We start from the raw sequence: 24156 nt of genomic DNA on the forward strand, positions 1-24156 counted from the left end.
ACTCTCCTACCTATCACTGCCAATGCCATTCTCCTTCCGGTAGCCTTTGATTCATACTTTTGAATAAGTAGCCTATCCCCCCAGTAAACTACCATATTCTGCAATTATTTCCATCATCTTTACATGGTTTAATGCCTTCCCAAAATCAATGAAGCACACATCATGAAAAACATTCTGATTATATTCAATATTCCTTTCTACTCATGTTCTCATCATCGTAATAGTGCCACATGCAACTGTGCCCTTTCTAATCCCAAACTGATCTTTCCCTAGGAAGTTGTTTGCATTATTTAGTAGCCTTCTATTGATGAATCTCAACAATACCTTTGCTGCAAACGAAGTCAAATTTGTTATTTAGTCCTCGCATTCAGTTGATTTGCACTTTTTAGGGAAACTGAGCAAAGGAAATCAGGCCAACTATATAATAAGTACATCTTATGGTTGGTATAGTTTTTTCTTTGATACATCCTGACAATTTTCTCATCTTCTCACATATATAGCTCCTTTCTTTGTACCTGAAATTTATCCATATGCTTGTCCTGATCTTTCTACAATATTTCCTTGGACCTATCAATTTCTCATCCAAGTTATTTAACTTTCTGTACAATCTCGTACCCATTTCCATGTTAAAGTTCTTCCATATTTTTCTTTCATCCATCCTCGTAATCAACTTTCCTGTGATATATGGAATCATAATTCTATTATTGTTAAATAATTCTATCATTTCATTTGCTGCTATATCTTGTTCTAGGGGCCCAACTATTCCCAACCATTTTCATTCCACTTTGTCATTTAGATGTTGCGTTTTTTTCTTGGTACTCCTGCCTTTTTACTCCCATTAAACCTTCAAGATTGCAAGAGAAGTTTAGGGAGCATTAACGATTCACAAAGATTTTATAGTATTTGTGGAAAATTGACAGATAATTATATATTATACATAACTCCTAATATACATTAGGAAGCTTTGATTCAAATGTTGTTACACCCTGTTTTTTTTAATATGAAAATAGAAGGATTACAAAAGCAGCTGAAATTCATTCATTAGCATCATCAGTTTGAATAAATTATTCATGAAATGATGAAGACTATTTTTAGATTAATTTAGGTTATGATAACATTCAATGGGAATTAAATACTTATCTAAGTAGAATACTTACAGTACTGCTATATGGGGAGCTACTGTTGTGATCCTCGACATCGAGAGGTGTTGGAAGAGGAGAAGGAAAGTGGAAATTTGTGAGATCTGGTAAAGATCCAGTATTATTTCCACTTGGTATTTGCAAGGTGCCTGGCTCTTGCTGCGACGAGGTTGGGTAGATACTGGAATCCAATATCCAACTTTATTGATGAAAATCAACATAAAAATTTCAACTTTTGCAAACTGTTACGTAAATTCCTCGCTGTGTATTTGTGGGAACTTTGAAAAGTTATCAAAGAAAATTCCACAGCATCACTGGTCATTTCATTTTGTAATTTGAAGAAATTAATAAAATATTTTTTCTGTGATTGATAAACATAAATATCCACCACACAGCTCTCTTGAACAGAAAAATAATATCAATCCAACAAAAAATCTTAATGCATTAAATTCAAACTGGATACTTCTTACACCAAATATTAAAGTAGAACTGATGTTGGTGAACATAAAAACTGTAATTTGTAAGAGGAACTTGGAAACAACTTCTCTGATAAATAAATTACAAGATATAAGTTAAATTAATTTTGGTAGAAAAATGGGTATTGGTACTTCAAAGAGTCACATATCTAGATTTGGTAAAAGTCATTAACTGGGATTAGTGGAAGCTGAAATTCATAATAAAAATATTTATTTTCCAGAGAATATGAAAAAATTATATAAGCAAAGAAATTGTCAATAATTAAGACTGGTATTAATAATAATTCATGTATCCCATTCAAGTAAAACAGATCAAATACAAACATATACTATACTGGATGTATAATATATATTAATATTGAAAAAATTAAGTGGTAATGGACTCACTGCATTTTTAATTAATTAAAAACTTAATTAATTATGTATTCATTATTTTCATCCAGGTATGCTACCCCTTGAAGATAGGTTTTGGACAGTTCTTGATGACTTCCAAAGAAACTGCGGGAGATGCTGCAACAGTAACTTTTAACGGAGTCATCCGCTAACGTGCATGTCCTTGACGACTATTTACTAATGTGACCCCAATACAATAATAAATGAAATTTATTAATCCACTCCCAATCTTGAAAATTTTTCGATTAGAATAGAATAACACAATATTACTAGTTGCAACAAGTTCATACGAGTGCAATTGCTTCTTATGGATGGATAGCCTAGCCTTGTGACAGATGAACTGATGGTGATTTTTAATGAAAAAAATTCATGAATATCGCCGATTAACGAATACGAAGCGATGAAAATGTGGTCTGCAACAAAGCATTTTCTCAGTAATGCAGAATTGTAAGCTGGTGTAATCAAGTGGTTACAATGTAAGTCAGCAGATTTCTTCAGGGACGGAATTAAAAAGCTTGTGTATCATTATGATAAGTGCCTCAAACTGAATGGTGACTACGCAGAAAAATAGTTTAATAATATGCCTTTCAAATGTGTATAATACAACTTTGTCTTGGCACTAGGTTCATAGTTTATTTCAGAACCTAAGGCACCATCTGGACAGCCCTCGTAGTTTATTATTTATGATACTACCCAATTCTTTTTATAAAGCTGTGTAGAGACATTTATTTTTGTTGACACTTCCAATTTAGGCGAAAATGCAACTTAAAACTATCATTAAATGAATTTGTGATTTGCATTGCTGCTTTCTTATTAGGGCGATGCCTTGTACGCATGATACAATGCAATAGTTTCCCATGATCTCAACATCACATTTAACCAGCTGTTTTCGACAAAACTTCTTGAAGGCTCGTGGACTTTCTGAATGATCAATACGCAGGGGTTTAATTTCCAATTCACTGCTTGGATTTGTGCAAAATAACAGCATGAGATGAACTTTCATTGGCTGGTGGCCAGGCAATGCATTCTCTCCTACAGCTATGTGTAGAAACATACACTTAAGTCATCTTCTTCCACAAGAGACCCATCTTGTCACAATTAAAAACTTTTCAATGCACCATTAAATCTGTGTTTATGCATAGAAATAAAAAATAACTTATTGGGTCTTACTTGATGCCTGGCACTCTAGGAACATCACAACAGGATCTGGGTCGCCCACCTCCATCACACAGCTGTGAAGACAAAGCTGAGGATAGCAATAAGTTTCGGCCACCACCACCTGGATCACAGGGTCCAGTTGGCCCTCCACCCTCAACCCCTCCACTACTTCCACTAAAGCCACCAAGATATTGACCATCCATTGCTGCAATAAAAAACAAAAATATGGAATAATAACATGATAATAGATGCTGCATTACAGCAGCTGATGTAAAAGCCCTGTGTTTGTTATAAAGCATTGCACAAGTTGGTCAATTTTATTGGCAATTAGCGTGGGACTATGCTAATTGCCTCTAGAAAAAAATTATCTATTTTTTGTTATGGATACAATGCACTTCATTTTACATAGGCAAATGCACTACCCCCTAATCCATTTGAATGAACAATCACCGCTACTCCTGTAATTCTGCCTCACTCTCTTCCTATCTCTTCACATGCAAATTCACACAGCCTTTCCTTCGACCAATGTTTCTTCCTAACCATCCTAGATTCCCTAACCGATTCAGCCACCAATATAGAGGCGAGAATTCGCGAATCCACATTTATACTAGCTTTCCGATCTTTTAAAATTCCCACCCTTAACCACCATCTTTAATTCCCTTCCAAGCATGCCCTGCTCCTTCGTCCCCCCCCCTCCCCAGAATCCACAGTTCCTCTCCGAAAACTTTCAGTCTGACCTGAAGAAGACCTCAGAGAAGGCCGAAAGCTCAAACAATCTACAATGAGGGTGTCCTTTTATGCATTATCTATTTATTTTGTGTTTTATTGTGCCCTTCAAATGTTATCTATATATATATATATATATATATATATATATATATATATATATATATATATATATATATATATATATATATATATATGTACATACACACGTAAACATAGTAATGCATACATATGCGTATATATACATTACTATGTTTTCATAGATCAACATGTTTCTCATGATTAAGTGCTTTAAAAATACTTTGATTCATTCATCAAAATTTCCAGGAAGGACTTTTCAATATCTCCAGAGAAGTATGTTAACTTTAATCATTTCAATTACTAAACACTCTGGGAAACGAACAATTTTGGTCAATTTTCCCTTCATCATTAATTAGTATAATTAGAGTTGTCAATAATTCCTATTGGGTAAACAATTCAAGTCACACCTAAAACTGTGAGTCTGCCTGTAGAGATTTTTCTAATCAACGACATGTGCCAACACTAAATTGTACAAGTCCATTTTTACCACAAATAAAAAATCTCCTAAATGGCACACCACAAATTCTTACGGTATTAATTAGTGGCTTAATGTTAAAAAGCTGGTTATTGTAGAATATACTTTATTTGCACAAATTGCAGCCAGCCAAAATTACGGATATGGAAAAATTAAAGAAACAGAATAAGTTTCCTGAAATAACCTAAACTCAGGCTACTTCATTATGTCTAACATGAAGGGGAAGAGCATTAAGGGCATACACGTAAGAAGACTCAAACCCATTGGACATCTTAGACAACTACTGTTTCCATAATACTCCCTAAAAGTAAAAAAAGTCCTCCTCCACCTCTTTTAATTGGCAATTATTTTAATTATTTAGTGTTTTGTCTCTTGTGGTATCAAAATATTTTAAAGAGGGGATCAGTTAGGTGTAGAGGCTAGTGTGCTGACTTCTCATCCTGAGAGACTTGGAATGCTATGCCAAGAGGACTTTAAGTAAGGTAAACCATCTTTCGGATGAGACTTTGGGCCCCTTGGAGCCATTCATTAAGAATAATCTAATAATGATTCTGGGTTTCTCTCTACCCTTTCCCCATTCGTTGGAAATACTACCTCTAGCAAAGTGCCCACCTATCCCTTATGGTGCAAATTACTCAAGCAAATCGATCGATCCTATAATAACTAATGCTGCTATATTTTTAAAATCAAATCTATTAAACCACCAATTATACAACTAAATAAATTCCAAATATCTTAAAATACTATTCTGTGATATTTTCTCGACTATATAACAAACGACCAATGGCTTATTCCTTTCTAACATCTTAAAAATACCCGAATTTTTCAAATAAAATAGCAAGAAATTAGTCATTTAGCGCAATAAATACCACCGGATCAGTGTCAGATAACGTCAAAATGGTTATATAGCACACAAAAGAAAACATTCCATGTTTTCCAACAAGAGAATTTTCCTACGGCTCATCTGGTAGTGAAATTCATGCAGTTAACGGAAGATTTTAACTATCCATGCCTCCTCAAAAACTTTTAGCAATTTAGCAGGAAATCTGGCAGTTTGCAGAACGTCGGGGACGACTACCAGGATTTGAACTCTAGACTATCCAGTCAGCAGTAGGTAAGCATGCTTCCCTTTCACATAGAGTATTTTTAAAATGACCGGCAATGACCATTGACTGAAATGAACAAAAAGTATTGTATACCTAATCATCAGAAGGACTTTCTATTGTCTTGTAGGAAAATAGAGCAATCAATTTAATGTCTTTTGCTCGTTCTGAATGACTGTTCGCCTGCCTGTCATTACCGTCCACAACGGCATTTGAATGGAAGCAACAAAGAAGTAAAAGGAAGTTTATCTGAAAGGGAGTCCTGACAAGTTCTGCTGCAAACAATCTTGGGGTCAAAGATGTTGATGTTTTACTTTTGGTCCCATGGGAATTGGACCACCTCAGAGGAATGAGTATCATCAAAATATCTGCTGACTCCACGGAACTAACAAAGAGCCGTGCTATGAAGCAATTAAGTTTGGAACTTGTGAAACAACACATCATTCCTACGAGAACAAACACCACTACATGATAACATTAGCACAGTATCACACATCTCCGTAACCATAGTTTGGTAATACCAGTTGAGACAATTTATATTTTCCAGGGACTGCGAATAGGTTCATTATTCAAAAAGAATTAAAAAATCGACACCGTAATACAAAACTGAACCTTCACGACTGCGGGAGTTGAAGTATGTAAACAGACAGGCAAAAATCGAATTGAATCGTTTCAGAATTACTGCACGAACGTATTGGAAATCAGTGAACTAATAAAAGTCAATTCTAAAACTCAAGATTGTTACAATTAAGAAATTAGGAAAAATAGACTAAAATTAACGCACAAAAAAAGCACGAAAGCTATTGGAAGATATCATCTAAAATACCAACCCCTCCTTGGAGATCCCTGGCTGAGGTGCAGCGTGTCAATTCCAGCATTACTTCCTCCTTGGCCACTGCCACCCGCGCCACTCATTGCACTGTGGTGCAGAGCAGAGTCCGAGTTGGTCCGCCTCCAAGAGGTGTCCGAGGCCGGGGGAGGGGAGAGGTAAGCTGCACTGCCATACGGAGAGGTGTCGATTCGGTTGCCCCCACCAGGACGCGAGCCTCTCATGGGCCCCACGCCCATACTCCTCCCCCGCTCTTGCCCCACTTGATTCGAAGTACGGCCTTGCGACCCACCTCCACCGGATCCCCCCTCTCTTCTTGAGGCTGCCGGGGATGGTGCTCCCCCGCTTGGGGATGAGCCGGCACCTGCTGCTCCCCCTCCATCTCCGGATATCCCACCAACAGCACCTTCCGCATTTATCTCCTCCAAGTTTGTGAGGGCTCCCTGAAATCAACCACCATCATCACTCGTTAGAAATCTTTAAAACTGGCCTGTCCTGACCAATTTCAGTTAATTTAAGGGCTCACTGGCATCTTGGCTATCAGAAAATTATTTCTTAGAAGGTGGACTAGGTAATAAAGCTTAACTACAGTGTCAACAGCATACAGAGAAATATACAAAAATAAACAGTTACTTCTAGCAAGAGCATTAAAGATAACAGATTTTCAATTCCTTATCTAACATCTAACCTTGTTTTTACTCCACTCCAATGTATGTACTCGAGGTATCTATTTTTTCCCTAACCTCTGCAAAATGGTACAAAGACAGCCTTTCCAACACTAAAAAGATTCCAAAATGGAAAATTTAACTGAATTAAACTCTATAATTTTCAATTATATATAAAAGGTCTGTCCAAAAATGATCGCGAATTTTGAATTTTCGCGGGTTATGTATATTTGATTTTCGATTTTTTTGTGGCATTATGTTGGTACTTATGCCTCTCACTTATGCCGAAAAGTTCGGCCATTTTGAATGTTCAGTTAATTGCTCACAGCTGTTTTTCTTGAACGTGTTTTGGCCTGTCTTCGATCTTTGCCTGTTCCAAAAAATGGATCAAAGAATCTGTATCAAATGTTAAGTGAAAAACGAAATTAAGTGCGCGGACGCATTCCGAATGTTGACTGTGCCATCTGGGAGAAGCTACGGTAATGAGCGAAGCAACATTTATCGGTGGCACAAAATGTTCTCAGAGGGCCGAGAAGATGTGAACGACGAAGAGCGTGCCGGACGCTAGAGCACTTCAACAAGACGAAAACATTGATGAAGTGAAGAAAATAGTGTTGGCCAATCGTCGAAACACCGTTAGAGAAGTTGCTGAGGACCTAAACATATCGATTGCCATTCGATTTTTACCAATGATTATGGCATGAAACAGGTCGCCGCGAAATTCGTACCTAAGTTGCTCAATTTCGACCAAAAACAGCAACGCATTAACATTGCTAATGAGGTGTTGGACTCAGTCCGCGACGACCCAAATTTGCTTCAGATGGTCATAACTGGTGATGAATCATGGGTTTATGGTTATGACGTGGAAACTAAAGCTCAACCATCCCAATGGCAGCATGAGCCAAGACCGAAAAAAGCGCGCCAAGTTCGGTCGAATGCAAAAGTTTTGCTTACAGTTTTCTTCGATTGCAGGGGCATGTTGCATCATGAGTTCTTGCCACAGGGTAGAACGGTAAATAGGGAATATTACCAGCAACTTATGTGCAATTTGCGCGAAGCAATCCGCCACAAACGCCCGGATTTGTGGAAGAACAAAATTTGGCTTTTGCACCATGACAACGCCCCTGCTCACACACTTTCTGAACAGACCTCGTATTACAGGAATGAAGAATTAATACAAAGGAGAGTCCAGTAATACGCAAGGACGGTTTGCATCATTAAATCTGGAAGGCCTCAGCATATACAGAGGTTGTATTAAAAAGTATCGAAAAAAAGATTTATTTCAGATATTGCTACAATGCCTCAAAATTCTGCCAAGTACACTTATTGAGTGAGAGTCCACACAGTTTTGCTAACGGCTTTTCCTCGACTCGATAACTCCATGGAAGGCGGATTCTGGAAGGTCCTTAAGGGTAGGCGAGCAAGCTTCTTTGATAGCCCTTATGGTCCAATTGTGGTGTCTATAGAGGGAGAATTTTACATTTAAGAAAAGGAAATATCCCAAGTCGGTGCCAAGGGGATCGGGGAATCGTCGAGATACCATTGCACAAGATCTTCGCAAACACACTCGACTCTGCTCTTGGTCGTCCGTCAAGACCTTCAGGACGAGTTTAGTGCAAATCTTTCGCACTGCCAAATTTTCAGTGATAATGGTGTGCACTCTCATCTTATCATTGTCAATATGATCGGCGATCATGGTCACCCTTAACCGACGGTCTGAATTCTACATTTCATGTACACGTCAGGAAAAAATGGTTACCAATACTTTTTATACAAACCTTGGAAATGTTAGAGGCGTTTTCCAATAAACATTCTCGCCATTGAAATAAATAGATCATGCAATTACAAAGCCCCATTACTTGAAGATAATCAAGGAATACCACGGAATATCATTATTACGGGAAAGCGTTCGTTATGATACTCGCAATGGCATTTCTTATATTTAATAAATGACTTTGACATGCACGTGAAAAAGTAAACCATCGTACAGCCAATACGTTAATACAATATACAGAAGGCGATCTGAAATTTCTCAATCCTTTTCCAGGGTTTACTGTACCTAACGTTACAGAAAATTATACTTTTGTATGTATACGTGACAACATATTTTCGCCGGAGGAAGATTTCCATGCACGTCCGACTCGGCATTCGAACCTAGGAGCATTTGATTAATGACCAAAGGTACTAGAGCATTCATTAGCTGGGTCCGATATGCCGAACTAACCCACCCAACGCTGAGACAAGAAAAATTAACTAATAAAATAGATAAAAAACATTTTTTTACATTGAATTTCTTGTGCCCGGGCAGGGCGGCCCGTTTCTTTCCCTCTGACACATGTAGTTTCCCAGAAATATGAAGTATTCGAGAAATCACCCTTGGGTGAAGGTCTGAGGGTGCCCAGAAACTGCACCCAAAGTAAAACCCGGTCCCTCCAACCAGTATCCCAGCACTCTGTCCATTGGGCTACCATGACGTCATACAAGTCTAAAATTACATCGTCATGATAATATTATCATATTCAAGGTGTGCTCAAAAGACTGTGACGCCTCGACTTAACTCTACTTTTCGGCATTATCACATGCCCTAATGCTGCCACCGAAGGCCAGCTAAAAACCAGTTCTTCCTTGTTACTCTCTCTTCCTAAAATCAGTTTGTCAGAAGCATTCGACTTCGCTGATTATAAAAACCACACTGACTCGATTTCTTTACTTCTACTTTCTCCCCTTTGACTTTTTAGCCTCCCAGATAGTCGACTAGTTCGCCTAGTGACGGGAATGGCAACATTTATTAGCTATCACGCCAGTAAATGTCCTTCTGAATGTCCATGAGAAATTATATCACTCTGACTATGGGGAAAATTACGAGAAGCATGAATGAAATTCCCAATGTTTGCATAATTAACAACCTTGAGGAGTAAAAACCAACTTCTAAATAGATAAACAATATATTTAAGATTCCATTGATGCGTACATGAATAATACTAGCCAACCAAATAGAGACCATTTCTACAAATTTTTGCAATGTCAACGCACGTTACGAGATTGGGGAAAGGGTACACGATTTTTTTTCCGCCCGGAAGTCATAAAACGCTGGGATGGCCGTCAAACAAGTGATCCTCGCAATACGTCAATCTGATAATACATCTACTCTCCCAAGTATAACAAAAAGAAAAGCTGTGGCCTTCCCCGTCCCGCCCAAACCCTGCCGAGAATCCTAAGCAATTAATGAACGACCACAAAATACGCGAAGATGTTTACCAAAACAAAAAAATTCGCAAACCCACCAGTTAACCCAGTAGAGTCCGGTTCTCGATTCTTGTGCGAAACCTCACATAAATGAGGATCTGACGAAAATTAAATAAAGATAGAAGACGTACTAAGAAAGCCAAAGAAACCACTATTACGCACTTGGCGCGGTTAATTCTGATGAGACGGAACTTAAGAGTCATTTAAGAGTTTCAGTAGTGAGTGCTGAAGATACTAACTAGAATAGTTTTAAGGAATGCTTCCGAGCGTTATGTTTCTCAATCTTTGGAGGACCACTAGGCCTAATTCCACTTGTAGGAAAATAGTAAATCTATCGACTGGATTGATCTCATTTTAATTGACTAAACAAGCTAATTGCTGACGAATTCACCTTCCATCCAGTATAATGGCTCAGCAATTGAAAATACTTGTCAAATTCTAAACAAAATACTTTTATGGACCACCGATGGCATGTTTCTATTTGCTATACTATCTCAATGTCTTTTGGAAAATACAAGAAATAAACTTATAATAACAATTTAAACATGGTTTTCCAACTAATATACATATATATATTTATATATACATATTTTTTTTTATTCCACAAAAGTAGTCATATTACCAGCACCAGCGTCACTGCTTCGTGGTCAGGGATTTATGTAACATGAATGACCACGTGATGCGTTACAATTTTGAAACTAGAAACCAACGAGAATTTCAAAATCATAACAAAAATTGAATGTATTTTTATTATCCTAAAATACCGGGATACCAAAACATGTACATGATTTTCCAAGGCCTTTCAGTTTTTTCTTTCAGGAATAAGCGTTCCTTAACTTTTCAGGTTCCTTATACCTATTCCGACACTTAGACCTATACTACTTTCAAAGGTCACTAACCCTCGAGTTATACATCATTCCTACCATGAACCCTTAGCATAAACATTTTTACAATAAAACATTGACTTGCAAATCGTTGTATTTTCTTAAATTTCTTTCAAGATGAAATATCCCGGTTAAAATTCCACGGAGGTAAATGATATTTGTAAATTGCTGCTGTCATTCAAGTATTTATTTAACATTTGCACTCCTGCCCACTTCAATCTCGAATTATTAGCTAAATCTACTACAAGTAGCAGTAGTTCTTATGGGTGGCGAACGACAGCTAAGGTCATTTGCGCCATTAGGGATGGATGGGAAAGGAAGGGCGGAGAGAAACCCGGCGTCGGCAATGGCCTACTCTTGTCGAAAGGCGCCAAGCGGTCCGCAGTTTGAAGTCCCATCCGACGGACGTCGTACTCACTCTATGTGCTGTCCACAAAGCACCTGAAGTAGGGATCGGGATATCACTGAAAACTATTTGCTGCCTTCAGGATTTAAAACCGGGCCCTCTCGCTGGGAAGCATGTACTAGAATCATTTTGCTCTCAATGGTAATATCATATCATAGGAATCCCTCCCCTTTTAACCCTCTCTGAAGTTTCCGAAAAAAATTGCCAAAAATTGCTATGACTCACTTCGGTTCAAGAGCGCTAAATGGCTGCGCAATTCACAAAATGCGGGAATATTTTGAAAATAGTAATCCAACCACCCATTTCGCCATTGAAGCATTTTGCTAGATCTGCCATAAAAAGATTATACGGCATTTCATTTCCGAAAAATTAATATTTTATTATTTATTCGAATACTTCATAACAGTACACAAAACCTGATATCCTATTCGTATGCGTGGTAGTATTTATATTACGAGTAGAATATAATGCACCGAAGTCAAGCCCCGATTAGTCCACATTAATGTTCCAGCGAAGTCTTTTTCAAACAGCGGCAGACAATTCCGTTTTTCCTTTCTTTTCACGATTCTGGTAATTCAACTATTGAGGTGATTAGATAAAAAACGGCATTATAACATAACTATAACAGACAAAACCCGCATTACATGAAAATTCTAACCGAATTCGAAGTGGAATCTCGTCCAATGGAACTTCTACACTTGGCAGGGAATACTAATATAAACTTTTTAAATGCGCGCTACATAATAGCATGGTAACCTAGTGGGAAGGGCGTCCAGCTACTAATTAAAAGATATCGGATTCAAGCCCGAGTGTTGCTATTAAATCCAAGATTTTCTCAAAATGAGAGCTCCTGGGAAGCTGAGGCGGTATTGGGAAAGTAACCGACTCTATAAACTAGCTTAACTAATAACTAACACACCGCCTTCCTTAACATCCGTCCCAGATATCATTAGAGAGAGCGGGAGAGGAGTCATTTAGGCCATCGCCGCTTGAACCACAGTACTATCTTTTATATTCTTCGATAGCTTCTGATTATACAACTTCCATATTGTTAACCATTTAAATGGAAGTATTACGGCTAGTACCAACGCCTGAGTGGTGCGAATTCACCCCTTGCCACACAACCTAGAACTGACCCGCACGGTACTTTTTAGATCAAAAGAAGCGAAGAACCTCAACTCTCCTTGACAAGCACTTCGCCTTGCCACAAGGTCACGCGAGGAACCGGAAAAGATGTGACCACGCAACTGCTCGATTACCTCAGGGTGGACCGTAGGTTTGAATGTTTCGTTGCATGAAAAACCTGACCATGGGACGAGTACTTACACCGACTCGTGCAGGCTGTTAGGGAATTTTGACAGGAGGGAAAGCGAGTATAGCACTGCTAACTCGACAGTTGCTTGTACGGTATTACAAAGAATAAATATTCGATACATTGACACCAAGCGAAAAAACTTAAGACGTGTCACAAGTGTACGGAATGATAAGGCGATGAACACTACGAAAAAGAGCTTACGTTAGGGGAAAGGGTTTAAATAAATGTTAGATCCTTTTAGAGTTCAATTAGAGAAGGGCTACCAGTAATTATCAAAACATCAACGCTGAGCCGATGCGACCTTTAGTTTTTTCAAGCGGCTATAATTTATTTGGGACGGGTTGACGTCATCGACCATTACTCTCAAGAATGCCGCCGATGGCAGTGCGACGAGCAATCTCCTTGCCTTCCACACGAGGTATGCAGAACCAAGATTGTTTGAGGGGGTTTGCGGAAGGGCGAAACCGAGAAGGAAATGAACGCCACGTGAGGGATGGAGTAACGGAGGAAGACCAATGTGCATGAACTGGAAAAACTGGTCGCTGCCCGCATGGCGCAGGAAACCAACATGCAAAAACACCACAACCTGTTTCAGCTGCTTCCCAGTGCTGCTGGGGCTACCGTACCGGGAGGAAAATGAAATTATCGACCACAGTTCGTTTAGCTTACGATATTTTTCTACAAGTCAACTCTTTAAGCCTTAAACTTGAAGAATGGTGCGTTCTTTCGTTTTATGGACGAATTAGTCTTCCTAGATTACTACGGTCGTGAGGCATGCCTCACGACCGTAGTAAGGTTTTCTCATATCATACAAGTGAAACGAAATGTTTTGCGAGACTCTTATACGTGGATTTCCGAGTAGCGAAGGTTTTGGTTAATTTGATCAAAATGAACATATCTGGAGAGCGATCTAGGAGGTAATGTGTAATAAATACACCGAAACAAACACCAACCATCTATCGGTAAGAGCCAAGACGCAATTTTTACATGATATTAGGATTTGAAGACAACGAACCATATGGGTAATCAATCACGATTTTAGGCACGAATTATAGGCATATGAGATAGCAGTATAAGGCTTGATTCAACTACGGATTAAAATTCATCACTTCCAAACGGTGCATTATTAAATGCTGGTTTCAGGAGGAGTTCTTGCGAGCGGTTATTTTCGCTGATTTGAATAATTCCCTTTCGCAGTTTTCCAATAAATCTGCTATGGACTCTATTCCCTATTCCTCAGGGGTCTATGGGCAGGAGAATAACGACACACGAAAATATCTCCCACAATATCTGAGATATGTAAGTACAGAAAACATCGAAACAGACACCCTCCGATAGCTGAAATGATTCAATGGATCCTATTGGCACTGTAAGGTTATACCACAATCGGAAATAATGGGACGGTCGCAATGAACCTCACTTAACATTCAGGAGCATACAAAAACGAAAAAAAAAATATTCAGGTGTATCTAACTTCATGGCATACTAACTTCGAGATAAAATGTAATCACTGGAGGAAAATTTATAATAATATAGCTTATGAAATATTAAACGAAATTAGCATGGCCGATTAAAATTAATAGTCCAAAAAACACCAACGTGCCCTAACGACAGTAATTTAATGACCTTGTCTTGGATGATATATTGAGTAAACTTCGTCAAGGAGGGAAGTAATTGACCTCATCTTGAAAATCACGCAAGGTGCTAAAAATTCAAGGACGGTGAATTGACATCATCACAACCGAGGTGCCTAATGGCCAACGAAAATCCGATAACGGGGAGTTAAAACTTAAGCAATTTTAGCTGAGGCTAAAATAGGCTTTTGGCATTCAAACGGCCAAAAATGACTAAAAGGTTCAATTTTGGAAAAGATAAAGCGAACTCAATACGAACTTATTACAGAGAAAAACTCCCAAAAAGCCGGAAAACCCGAGTTTTCAAATTAAAATTGAAGTGTGCGAATGTAGAATAACTAATCTAAGGACAAAATAAATTGATCAATAAATAGCTATATATTCGGCTGCACGACTGTCCTTATAACCACATTAAACATTCCATGTGCGTCAAATATCTACAAATAATTTAACTCTGGTATGAAATATAGGTGGAACACGTTTAACTGGTTCAATTCTATAAATTACTACGCTCGCAAAAAACAGAAAAAAAGCATTTCTGGGGAAATTAAGTTAAGGAAATATTTTTTAACGCCACCACCACGGTACTCAATGGGGTCTTCTCAAGCGTTACAAAGGAAAGCATTCAGGAAAAGAAAGATTTATAGGAATGGTTGCAGACTCAACTTGATGACAGATTCTATAAATGTTATCAAAGTAGGGTATAGGGAATTAGACGCGCAGTAAGGCTCTTTTCCGCATGGATTGTCTTCTTTGATACAATACTTCCTATAAGTTACGCACCGTCCCCAAACGTTTGCAGGAGTATTGAAGTAACTACGAAGAAATGCAATGGAACAATTTCCGAGCATAACAATCATTTACCTTGACTGGAATTTGAACCCGGATCCCTCGATATCCGGCCGAGTACTTAAGAGCAGTTAAGCTATCGAAGCATCCTCTTACACTCAGGGGTTTTAAAGGAAGAAGACGCCTAGATATCTTAACAGGCTAAAGCACTCGGCCGGACATCGAGCGATCCAGGTTCGCATCCCGGTCAAGGCGAATGTTTTCTACACTCTGAAATTGTTGCATTGTAATGCACATTAAGCGTATGACTCCGTTAAAAGTTACTGTCGCGGTTCTCTGGCAGTTTCTTGAAATTTGCGAAGAAATACTCATATGATGACGGGTTACTGGAATACAACTGTAATGCAGCTTAGCCACATATGGAGTAGTGTTCAAATGAATTTCCATAATGCAAATCAAAAATTTTCTAAAGAATATAGAATACTCATACTGACCACAGAGGACTTGGAATGCGGCGTTATCTACCGGATGTGAGGTACAAAAACAGCGCCATAGCAAGTTTAAGGAGGATCCCACCATTCAAAATCCCCAAAAGTTTGCTAATTAAAAAAAGATAACCTGAACTCGATGCGAGAAAATTCTATTTCACGTCTATCAGTTACAAAGTAGGCTTGAAAATGACACTGAAGCCACTCCTTCAGTACAGAGCATCCATTCAACACCTAGCAAACCGTAAGGGCCACTGCCCCCAAAACAGAATACAACGTGTCCCATTAAACAAAAAAACAAATCAACTATCACATTCAATTACGAGAATATATTAAAGCCTACTTGAATACCCCGACCACACAAACCAGACTTTTGCGCATGGGAACGAAATGGTAATTAGCTTCGAAGGTTGATGGCATTTTTTTAGAAATAGCATCAACCCTCACATCACATCACTTGTCCATTGTCCTACTCCATAAGGCACTGAATTAGGGAATAAAAAAGGCTTGAGGGCATTTAACAACGATGTACACTGGAAACGATGAGCCTTAAAAACTGGCCACTTCCTTTTATATTTTTGTGCAATTGTATATCTAATTACAAATTGGCTCAAAGATACTGATTCTACCGAAGCGATTGATTCCTCTAAACTTCAAAAATAATTTCAAAAAAGCAACATTTCAAAATTAAGGTAGAAATGTTGCAAAAAAATTAGTTACAAGGTGAGCGAGGATTTCAGGTGCCATTCAACATTAACACCAGCATTGCCATCAATTGGCAAACGTCGTGAGAATTCACATTTGCAAGCACAGCTTTGGCCAAAATACACCATGGCATTAAAAACTAAACAAACACTGTCGCCGTCAAAATGATGTCAACAGACTTCAACGCATGACAAAGAATGAGCATGCGATCTACAATACGCCATGCGTTGTTTGAAAGAGAATGCATTCATATATTAATTGATTAACGAGTAGACATTGAGTACGAGCAGATGCAAAAAAATCCCTGAATTTGTGAACTTTTTGAAAGACATTCTAGATCGTATGCTCAATATTTATGGAGCATTCGATTCCACAGAACACATGCCACAACGCTAATAACCATAACTGTGTCCGTCAAGCCGCAGAAAGATTTCGCAATTCTATGATTTTACAGACTAAACGATTAATACTTTCTAAAATTTCAATCAGAAGGGAAGATAAAATAAATAACGCTGGGATAAGATTCTTCAAATTTATGATTGTCACCATAGATTTTATACCATTTTGCCGTCACGGAATATGCCATTCTCCCCAAAAATGCCATTATCCTACGATTTTCCAAGACAAACGTTCATGATTTCCCGTGATCTGTGGAAGAGAATCACAGCAAAATGAACCACGAATCCTATCGTTTTCCTCAACGATGGCATTCATGACGCAGAAACGAGATGAAAAATGCTAAAAAAAATACAAAACAATCCACAAAAAAACGAAAATAACAACGAAGAATAGCTGTTTTATTACGTAGGGGGGAAGAGTTGAAAAAATGTACGATTTTGCAATATGAAATTACAATTACCATCAATACGCCTGCAAATCAACAAAATTACAATATTGGCACTTTACATTGCACATCTCCGTCAATTTTCCAAGGTAACCAAAGTCTTTCACTCACGAATTTGGCATGCACAGCGCCATAACAAATCTTTGGGCATCAATCAATATCGCGCATACTTAACAACAGACTTTCATTCCTCAAAAAATATAAAGGGGCAAGTTCGATGAACTGCGACCTGAGAAAAGGGAAGAATTTATTCATGCAACTGTCGAAAATTAGACTGATCATCCATCTACCGCACAATAATGGAATTTTTACCAGATCGGTTAATACTTCTCAATTTAACATATCAATTTACTTTTTAGTGTCCAATTCAACGCAATACTATCAAAACTTTATTTCATTCGCCAAAGCCCACATTTCAAAGTATTGGGCTGGATGCTGCACCATGATTATGTACGACCTTACTTCGCAAATGTCGTTGCTACTCATCTTGCGAAAATTAAGGTGAAGTGTGTCTTTCATCTTCCCTACGGTCCAGGCCTTGCTCCACGTGACATTTTCCGATCCCCAAAATTGTGGAAACACCTTCGTGGTTTTTCGCCATCTCAAGCAGATAGGGGTAGGTGAACCCAATGTTTCAGCCTGCAACGGTTGCTGTAGCAGTACTGGAATCGAATCAATTAACTTGCACATATAATATTACCATTAGGTGATAAACATAGAGCTAGGGCGTCAAAATTCGCACGAAGTGAGATTCCAAAATAAAACGGCATTAGATACGAGAAGCAAATATAATTTTTAGTTAAAATGATACACTTTTAAGAGCCTAACTGTACATTAGGAACGTTCTTACGTCCCATACATTTAAGAAGCTACAGAACATCAACGTATTCATGTTAAATTGCACACGCTTCAAGCAGAAGGCTATTTCGTTGACATTGTATGCCGTTTGTTTATAACGGTTGTGGCAACATAACTTCCTTTTTTCAAACGCAAAACGCCTTCAAAAAAGGAAGATATGTTGCCGCACCTTGTACATGATGATAAAAACACAAATGAATATACACATTTATGCGAAAATTTATAAATAAAAATAGAAAAATGGCTAATGCTTGTAAGTTAATGAGGTCACCTGAAGGGCCTCTTTTAGTTCCAGAAGCCCTGAAGACCCCAGGCGCGACTGCCGACCTTCCCACCAAAGTCATCAACTTGAAAGGTTGATCAAGCACTACTATATAATGACAATTTCACCCATACTGGGTATGAATGAGACTATTTCTTTCCTGAACAACCCGCCGTTTTCTCTATTGCCCTGTATCCAGTAAAGAAGCTATTCGCTGAAAGCGTCCAACAGACATCATCCAGGATTAGGCTATCAACAAGATTATCACTTATCATATCTTGTGTTCCATCATGGGCACTGAAATTCCTTTGAATTATTATCCTTACGCAAAATTACAGGAAACTTCGGAAATTCTAGAGCATGCCTCTGTTCCGCGATATTCTCTAATGTTTAACAGTTTTACATATGAGGCGCCATTTAAATTAAATGATTTTTGGCATTAATTAGTGACTCAAAGTTAAAAACGACCCATACATTTGTTAAAAGATCAACTTCAAAATCGTGAGCTAAACTGATATTTTTTATCAAAGGCAAGTGGGATCGTATAATAGAGGACGGTGTGTCATAGAACAACTACAGCGAATGAAGAGAAACGGAATTTCCTCTAACGGTACTGCGATTTTCAAGGAGGATGCTGTCATGCAGTTAATTTTTACATTTACCGAGTGGGGGTCTGCTAAAGAAATATGTGGTGGAAATGGTGATTGGCAATATTGGAAAAAATATCAGCATACCGATGTACAGGAGCATGGATATTCGATAACGATTTCAAGATTTTATTGATCACAATTATTATAGTTTAATTACTTAAACTACTGATTTTAACATATACTAGTGGTATGTTTTACTATTCATGGGATAATCATCATTACATAGTTATTTGGTAAAAGATACGGAGAATATCTTGTGCGGGCCACATCAGCTATTTATTAATAACAAACAAAAGAAAATCATAATTCGCCTACAAAAAGGGCCATTATTTCTGGAATAGCGAACTTCAATGCTCAGTAGTATCTCAAATTCAACTCTTTTCTTAATAGCGGAAAAATAATTTTTGTTAAAATATTACTACCTCAGCGATGGAACTTGAGAGGCAAAGAAGCAAGCTATTGGTTTAATCAAGAAAAAATAGCACTAATAAAACAGAAGCTGCCGATACACGAAATTTCAACATCAAGATTCCAATATTGCCAGAGAAAAACCGATATGTTAAATATAGAACAAGAAAAATACAGAATATTTCTATATATATATATATACATACATCCCGAGTTAGAAAGATGAGTCGTGCCTTACCGATCGGAGTCTAAGCAAACGGTGGGCAATCAACTTCATTTGCTGGAAAACTCTTACGAAGAATTGATATATCAAGTTACTGAAACATTCTCGGGACGACCTTGGTCAAGTACGTACAAATACCGTGCTATATTCACGAGATTGATGATTCGAAATGTCTTGATTTAGATACCAAGCCAGTCGAGAATACAGTGAATTTAGGCTGCTTTCAATGAAGGTTTCATCTTAATCAAGCGGAAAATGCAGCACTCTAAACCGGCACGAAGCTTACGTTAAGTCCACAGTCATGATGCCGCCAGGTTTTCGCTCGATGACACTAAACTGAAAGAGACAACGCAACAGCTTATGTCAATAAGATGAAAGCAGACTTGTTGACAGACTTCCCGTCCTCAGGTGTTCCGTTCAGCAAAAAAGATATCAATGAAGCACATTGAAGAATCGCCGATGGGAGCGAGCGATAGAAAAAAGAAACGAGGAGCTGAAGTGAATAAGAGGGAAAAGGTGAAAGGGAGAATAGAGGACTTTCGGCCTTGTCTCACGAGGACAAGAATCAAGTAAGGGTAACTATGTAGTAGCGATATGCGTAGATTATAGGCTTTTTTAAAGTTGGGAGTGAACAAGAGCGGAAAAGGTGATATGGACAGAAACGAAAACAAACGGGGAGAGTGTTGGCATGGTGGGAAAAGAGATGGGATTTTTGAGAGAATCCATAGGAGGCAGGAGAAGTGGATTCAGAGAGTTTTGATTGGCAACCGGAAGTTGTAATCTGTGATATAGGGGAGTACGTTAGACAAACAAGGAAGGGGTAGAAATAGGATAGGCATTTTGGACGGAATTAAGAGAGGAAAGGAGTAATATCACACTTATTTGGTTACTGTTGCCTACCTTTCTTATTAACATATTGGGTGGCGAAAGTTGCTAAAAGACCTATGTAGTCGGCGCACCCAAATAAATACATCACTACTACTAATAAGAAGGAAGTATATGGAATTGAAGAAGGGTTTACTGTAGGGCGGGATGTCAGGATACGATTCGTAAGAAGAGGCAAATGAATGCATCGTTCTATAATTTATGTCCATCCAAAGCTTACTTAAAACGTTTGAATACCATTTAAAAAAACCAGAGCGAAATGGCTCTAAATGTAAGGTACGTTATCAAATGGTTTACACAGGTCAGTGAATGATTGCAACCTTTCCTCATCGAGGCTCTATCTCAAGATTAAACGGCTGCATCGAAATTTCTCCGGAAGGTCAAGGCTCGCCTTCGACAATTCCACTCGCGCGACGGCGAGGGCTGGCGCAGGAGAGTGCTTTTTCCCTTCTGTCTGCGCCGACGGACGGCCTTGGGTGGCCTGAATTTGGGAGAGTAGGGGGGGGATTTGATGATCCCGGAAGTTCCATGTAGTGTGGTAGAGAAAATAATCCTAAGCCGCCGCAGAAAGTAAGAGAACTTGCGGGGAGAAGGGACGATAGAATCCACCCTACTGTTCTACCCTATTTTTCATATGTTCTAGCTTGACTCGTTATCTCTTCCGTTACAAACACGCGAGTAACGAATGGGCTAAAAACTCGATAATTGACAAATAATCTCAAAACATTCCCGAATCGATTTTTCTTTTCTCATTCTCAACGCCAAATCTAATTTTCCAATATTTTGGGGAGTACTTTTCACCTTAATTTACCCAAGTCATTAAACACAACTGAAGAGGGACGAAGTACACTTTGGATGAGGTTATGCCGTAACAATAAATGCGCACAATTATAATATGGCCTTAAAGTTTGCGAATTAACCTATACCCTACAACGCTGCTCTTCCGACACGGATGAGAGAAGAGGTCCAATTACACTTGCGGCGAGGAAACTACACGAATGACAGTTTTTTGGACACACGTTACTAATATATGAAAATTGCACACCAACATTAAAGTCACGTGGTGACTATGAATAAGGAGATCGTATTTATTTCCTCAAATGTTATCTCGGATTCTTGAATAATACACATTGCATTCTGTAGTTTCCGACAGTAAAATCTATTTCCATAATCCGCCTGTCGTGGAATCAGCTCGTAATTACACGTAGAGTAAAATACTTGGAAAATTAGCAGCATAACCTAAATTGAGACATTATATTCATTATTATGGCACGTGGTGAATAACCTGAGGTGTTTCGGTTTGTTGAGAGTAGGTTATATACATGATGAGCATGAAATATAGCAAGTGGTTCCAAGAGACTTGCAATCTGCGGTTTGGCCATGCAGATTGCAACTAGTTTATGCCTTCATTCAACGATTCCCGAACCACGCTGCGACTCCCTTGGAAGAAACGTAACAGCTCAAGAGTGGCGCCAACAATTAGCAAAAATACACAAATGATGCGACGAAAATTCGAATTTTTATTAGAAAATTCCGATCTCAGCGACACTTTCCAGGAATGACTGGTACCCGCTGATTATTTTTGATAAATTATTTTAAATCGATATATTGAAACGAGGTTTTTATATTTTATTATGACGTGGAATGACTACTACACTCCCTGTTTTTAAAAGTGCACAATTTCTTAAAAACAACTAATTTTCATTGCTCTCCATTCATTACACTAACCACTCATTTTCCACTAACGGCCCTACGAGTAGGATCATGGAAACACACTAGGGAAAAGGGAAGCGTCCACTGAAAATGCTTGGGAACCCCTGCTTTAATTTCATCCTCTTGCCAACCTGATTGGACAACGGATTCGTGCGAAACACCAGGGAAAAGGATTTGCGCCTCACTGTCACATTCCAAATATATACATCGGGCCGTACATATTTTTTTATCGATTCCCCTCGCATTAACAAAACACTCGCTCTTCCAGTCACAACGTGCTTTCGACAGCATGTCAAAACTCTTATGAAGCATCGATATGCTCAGGGGCCGGTGCGGCATCGATACGCCGGCGATCAGTAGGGGGGGTAGAGAAGACGGGAAGCGGCGATGGGGGAAGGGAGGGTGGCGAGAGAGGGGTTTGCACTCTGGGATGGAGGAGAGGCTGAGTGGGTAGAGATAGAGGGTGAAAAAGGCGGAGTGGGGAGGAAGGCGGGTGAGAGGCCAATGGAAGCGGCGAGGGAGGGGATGCGGGGTAAGAGAGAGATCGATGAGGAATGTAACTGTATAGGGAGCAAGGAGGGGGAGCGTACGGAAGAGGAGGAGGAAGAGATACATAGGCGTAGAACGGGGAGGGGGTCGGGCGGAAGCGGAAGTGATGGGAAACTGGAGAAGAGAGGGGGATGGCAAGGGGTTCATGGCGGAGGCGGGGGGAGAAAAACCTTTGGCACAAGGGGGATGGATTGAGGGAGGAGAGGCGGGACATGGAGAGGGAGATTCCCTACGTACACGTGTGAGGATTGGGGGGATACTGTAGGTGGGGAAGGGGGCGTGGAAAGAGGGCCTCGTGGGCGGACGAGGTGGTGGAGAGGGCCGTTGGCGGGCACTGGAGCAGATACGGAAGAGATACGAGGGACGGGGCGACACCGGTGAATAAATAAAAATAAAAAAATAAGACAATCCGTCTTCGCGAGGCGCGGTGGGGCACCGGCGAGGGAAGGGCATATAATAATAAAAAGGGAAAGGGAATCCTCCCTTCGGGAACGAGGGTGACTCGGCGAGGGAGTGATGATGAAGGGATTGCGACGCCGCGAAGTAGCGGCCGATCGCCGCGGGTATTCCCGACACCCCCCGCGCGGGCAGTTGTAAAAACCTCTGCTCCCGTCGTCGCCGGAGGAGGTCGGGAGAATTCGGGAGGACGAGGAAGACAGGCGATTGTGTCTGTCCCCTATCAAGAGCAGAGAGGGGGAGCAGGGAGGGAGATTTCCGTGCGCGATCTTGTTACGTCCCTCTTGAGAATGCACGGTGCAATTTCAAGCACGCACGGGCTTAGGATAAAGCAGATGAATTACTTAACACGAGCATGGCCTAGAATCGTAGGGGAGGACGTGGCTACTCTGCCTACGGCAAGAGGCGGCTGTATCAGCCAAGGAAAAAACCACAGGAGGAGGGGACATGTCTCGAGTCTCTTTCCTTTCTCGACCCCAGCGATATCAACAGTTAATGCGGAGCGGACTATAATACACGTACCAACATTAAAGCTATGCTGAAACCTGACAAGGATTATGTTTGCTAACACTTTGACTGACTAATCAGGCATTTATGCCAATGCGAAAAGGAACAAAAATAATGATAATAAAGCTAATTCTAGCTTGTCTTCAGCAGGTCAGAAACAAACGATTATAGACGTAAGTTGTCGAGCAACACAAGGTAAGTTTTTGATCGACCTTGGCACTACCCCCTATTGTACTCCTAGGCCCAAGCCAATATGACACAAAATATACAATAACCCGAAATTACACAT

General features: G+C 39.4%; 1 protein-coding gene across 1 annotated transcript in view; it reads right to left on the reverse strand.

Moving 5' to 3' along the window:
• Crtc (CREB-regulated transcription coactivator) overlaps positions 1-24156 on the reverse strand; it is a 104306-nt gene that overhangs the window by 37646 nt on the left and 42504 nt on the right. Inside the window, exons 3-5 of the mRNA XM_071592267.1 lie at positions 6382-6823; positions 3179-3371; positions 1158-1320 (exon numbers count right to left, since the gene is read on the reverse strand). Coding sequence (XP_071448368.1) covers positions 1158-1320; positions 3179-3371; positions 6382-6823 — 798 coding nt within the window. The remainder of the gene's footprint in view (positions 1-1157; positions 1321-3178; positions 3372-6381; positions 6824-24156) is intronic.

Source organism: Hetaerina americana, unplaced genomic scaffold (assembly GCF_022747635.1).
Source record: "Hetaerina americana unplaced genomic scaffold, ioHetAmer1.1.p SCAF_1, whole genome shotgun sequence".
NCBI classification, from domain to species: Eukaryota; Metazoa; Arthropoda; class Insecta; order Odonata; family Calopterygidae; genus Hetaerina; species Hetaerina americana.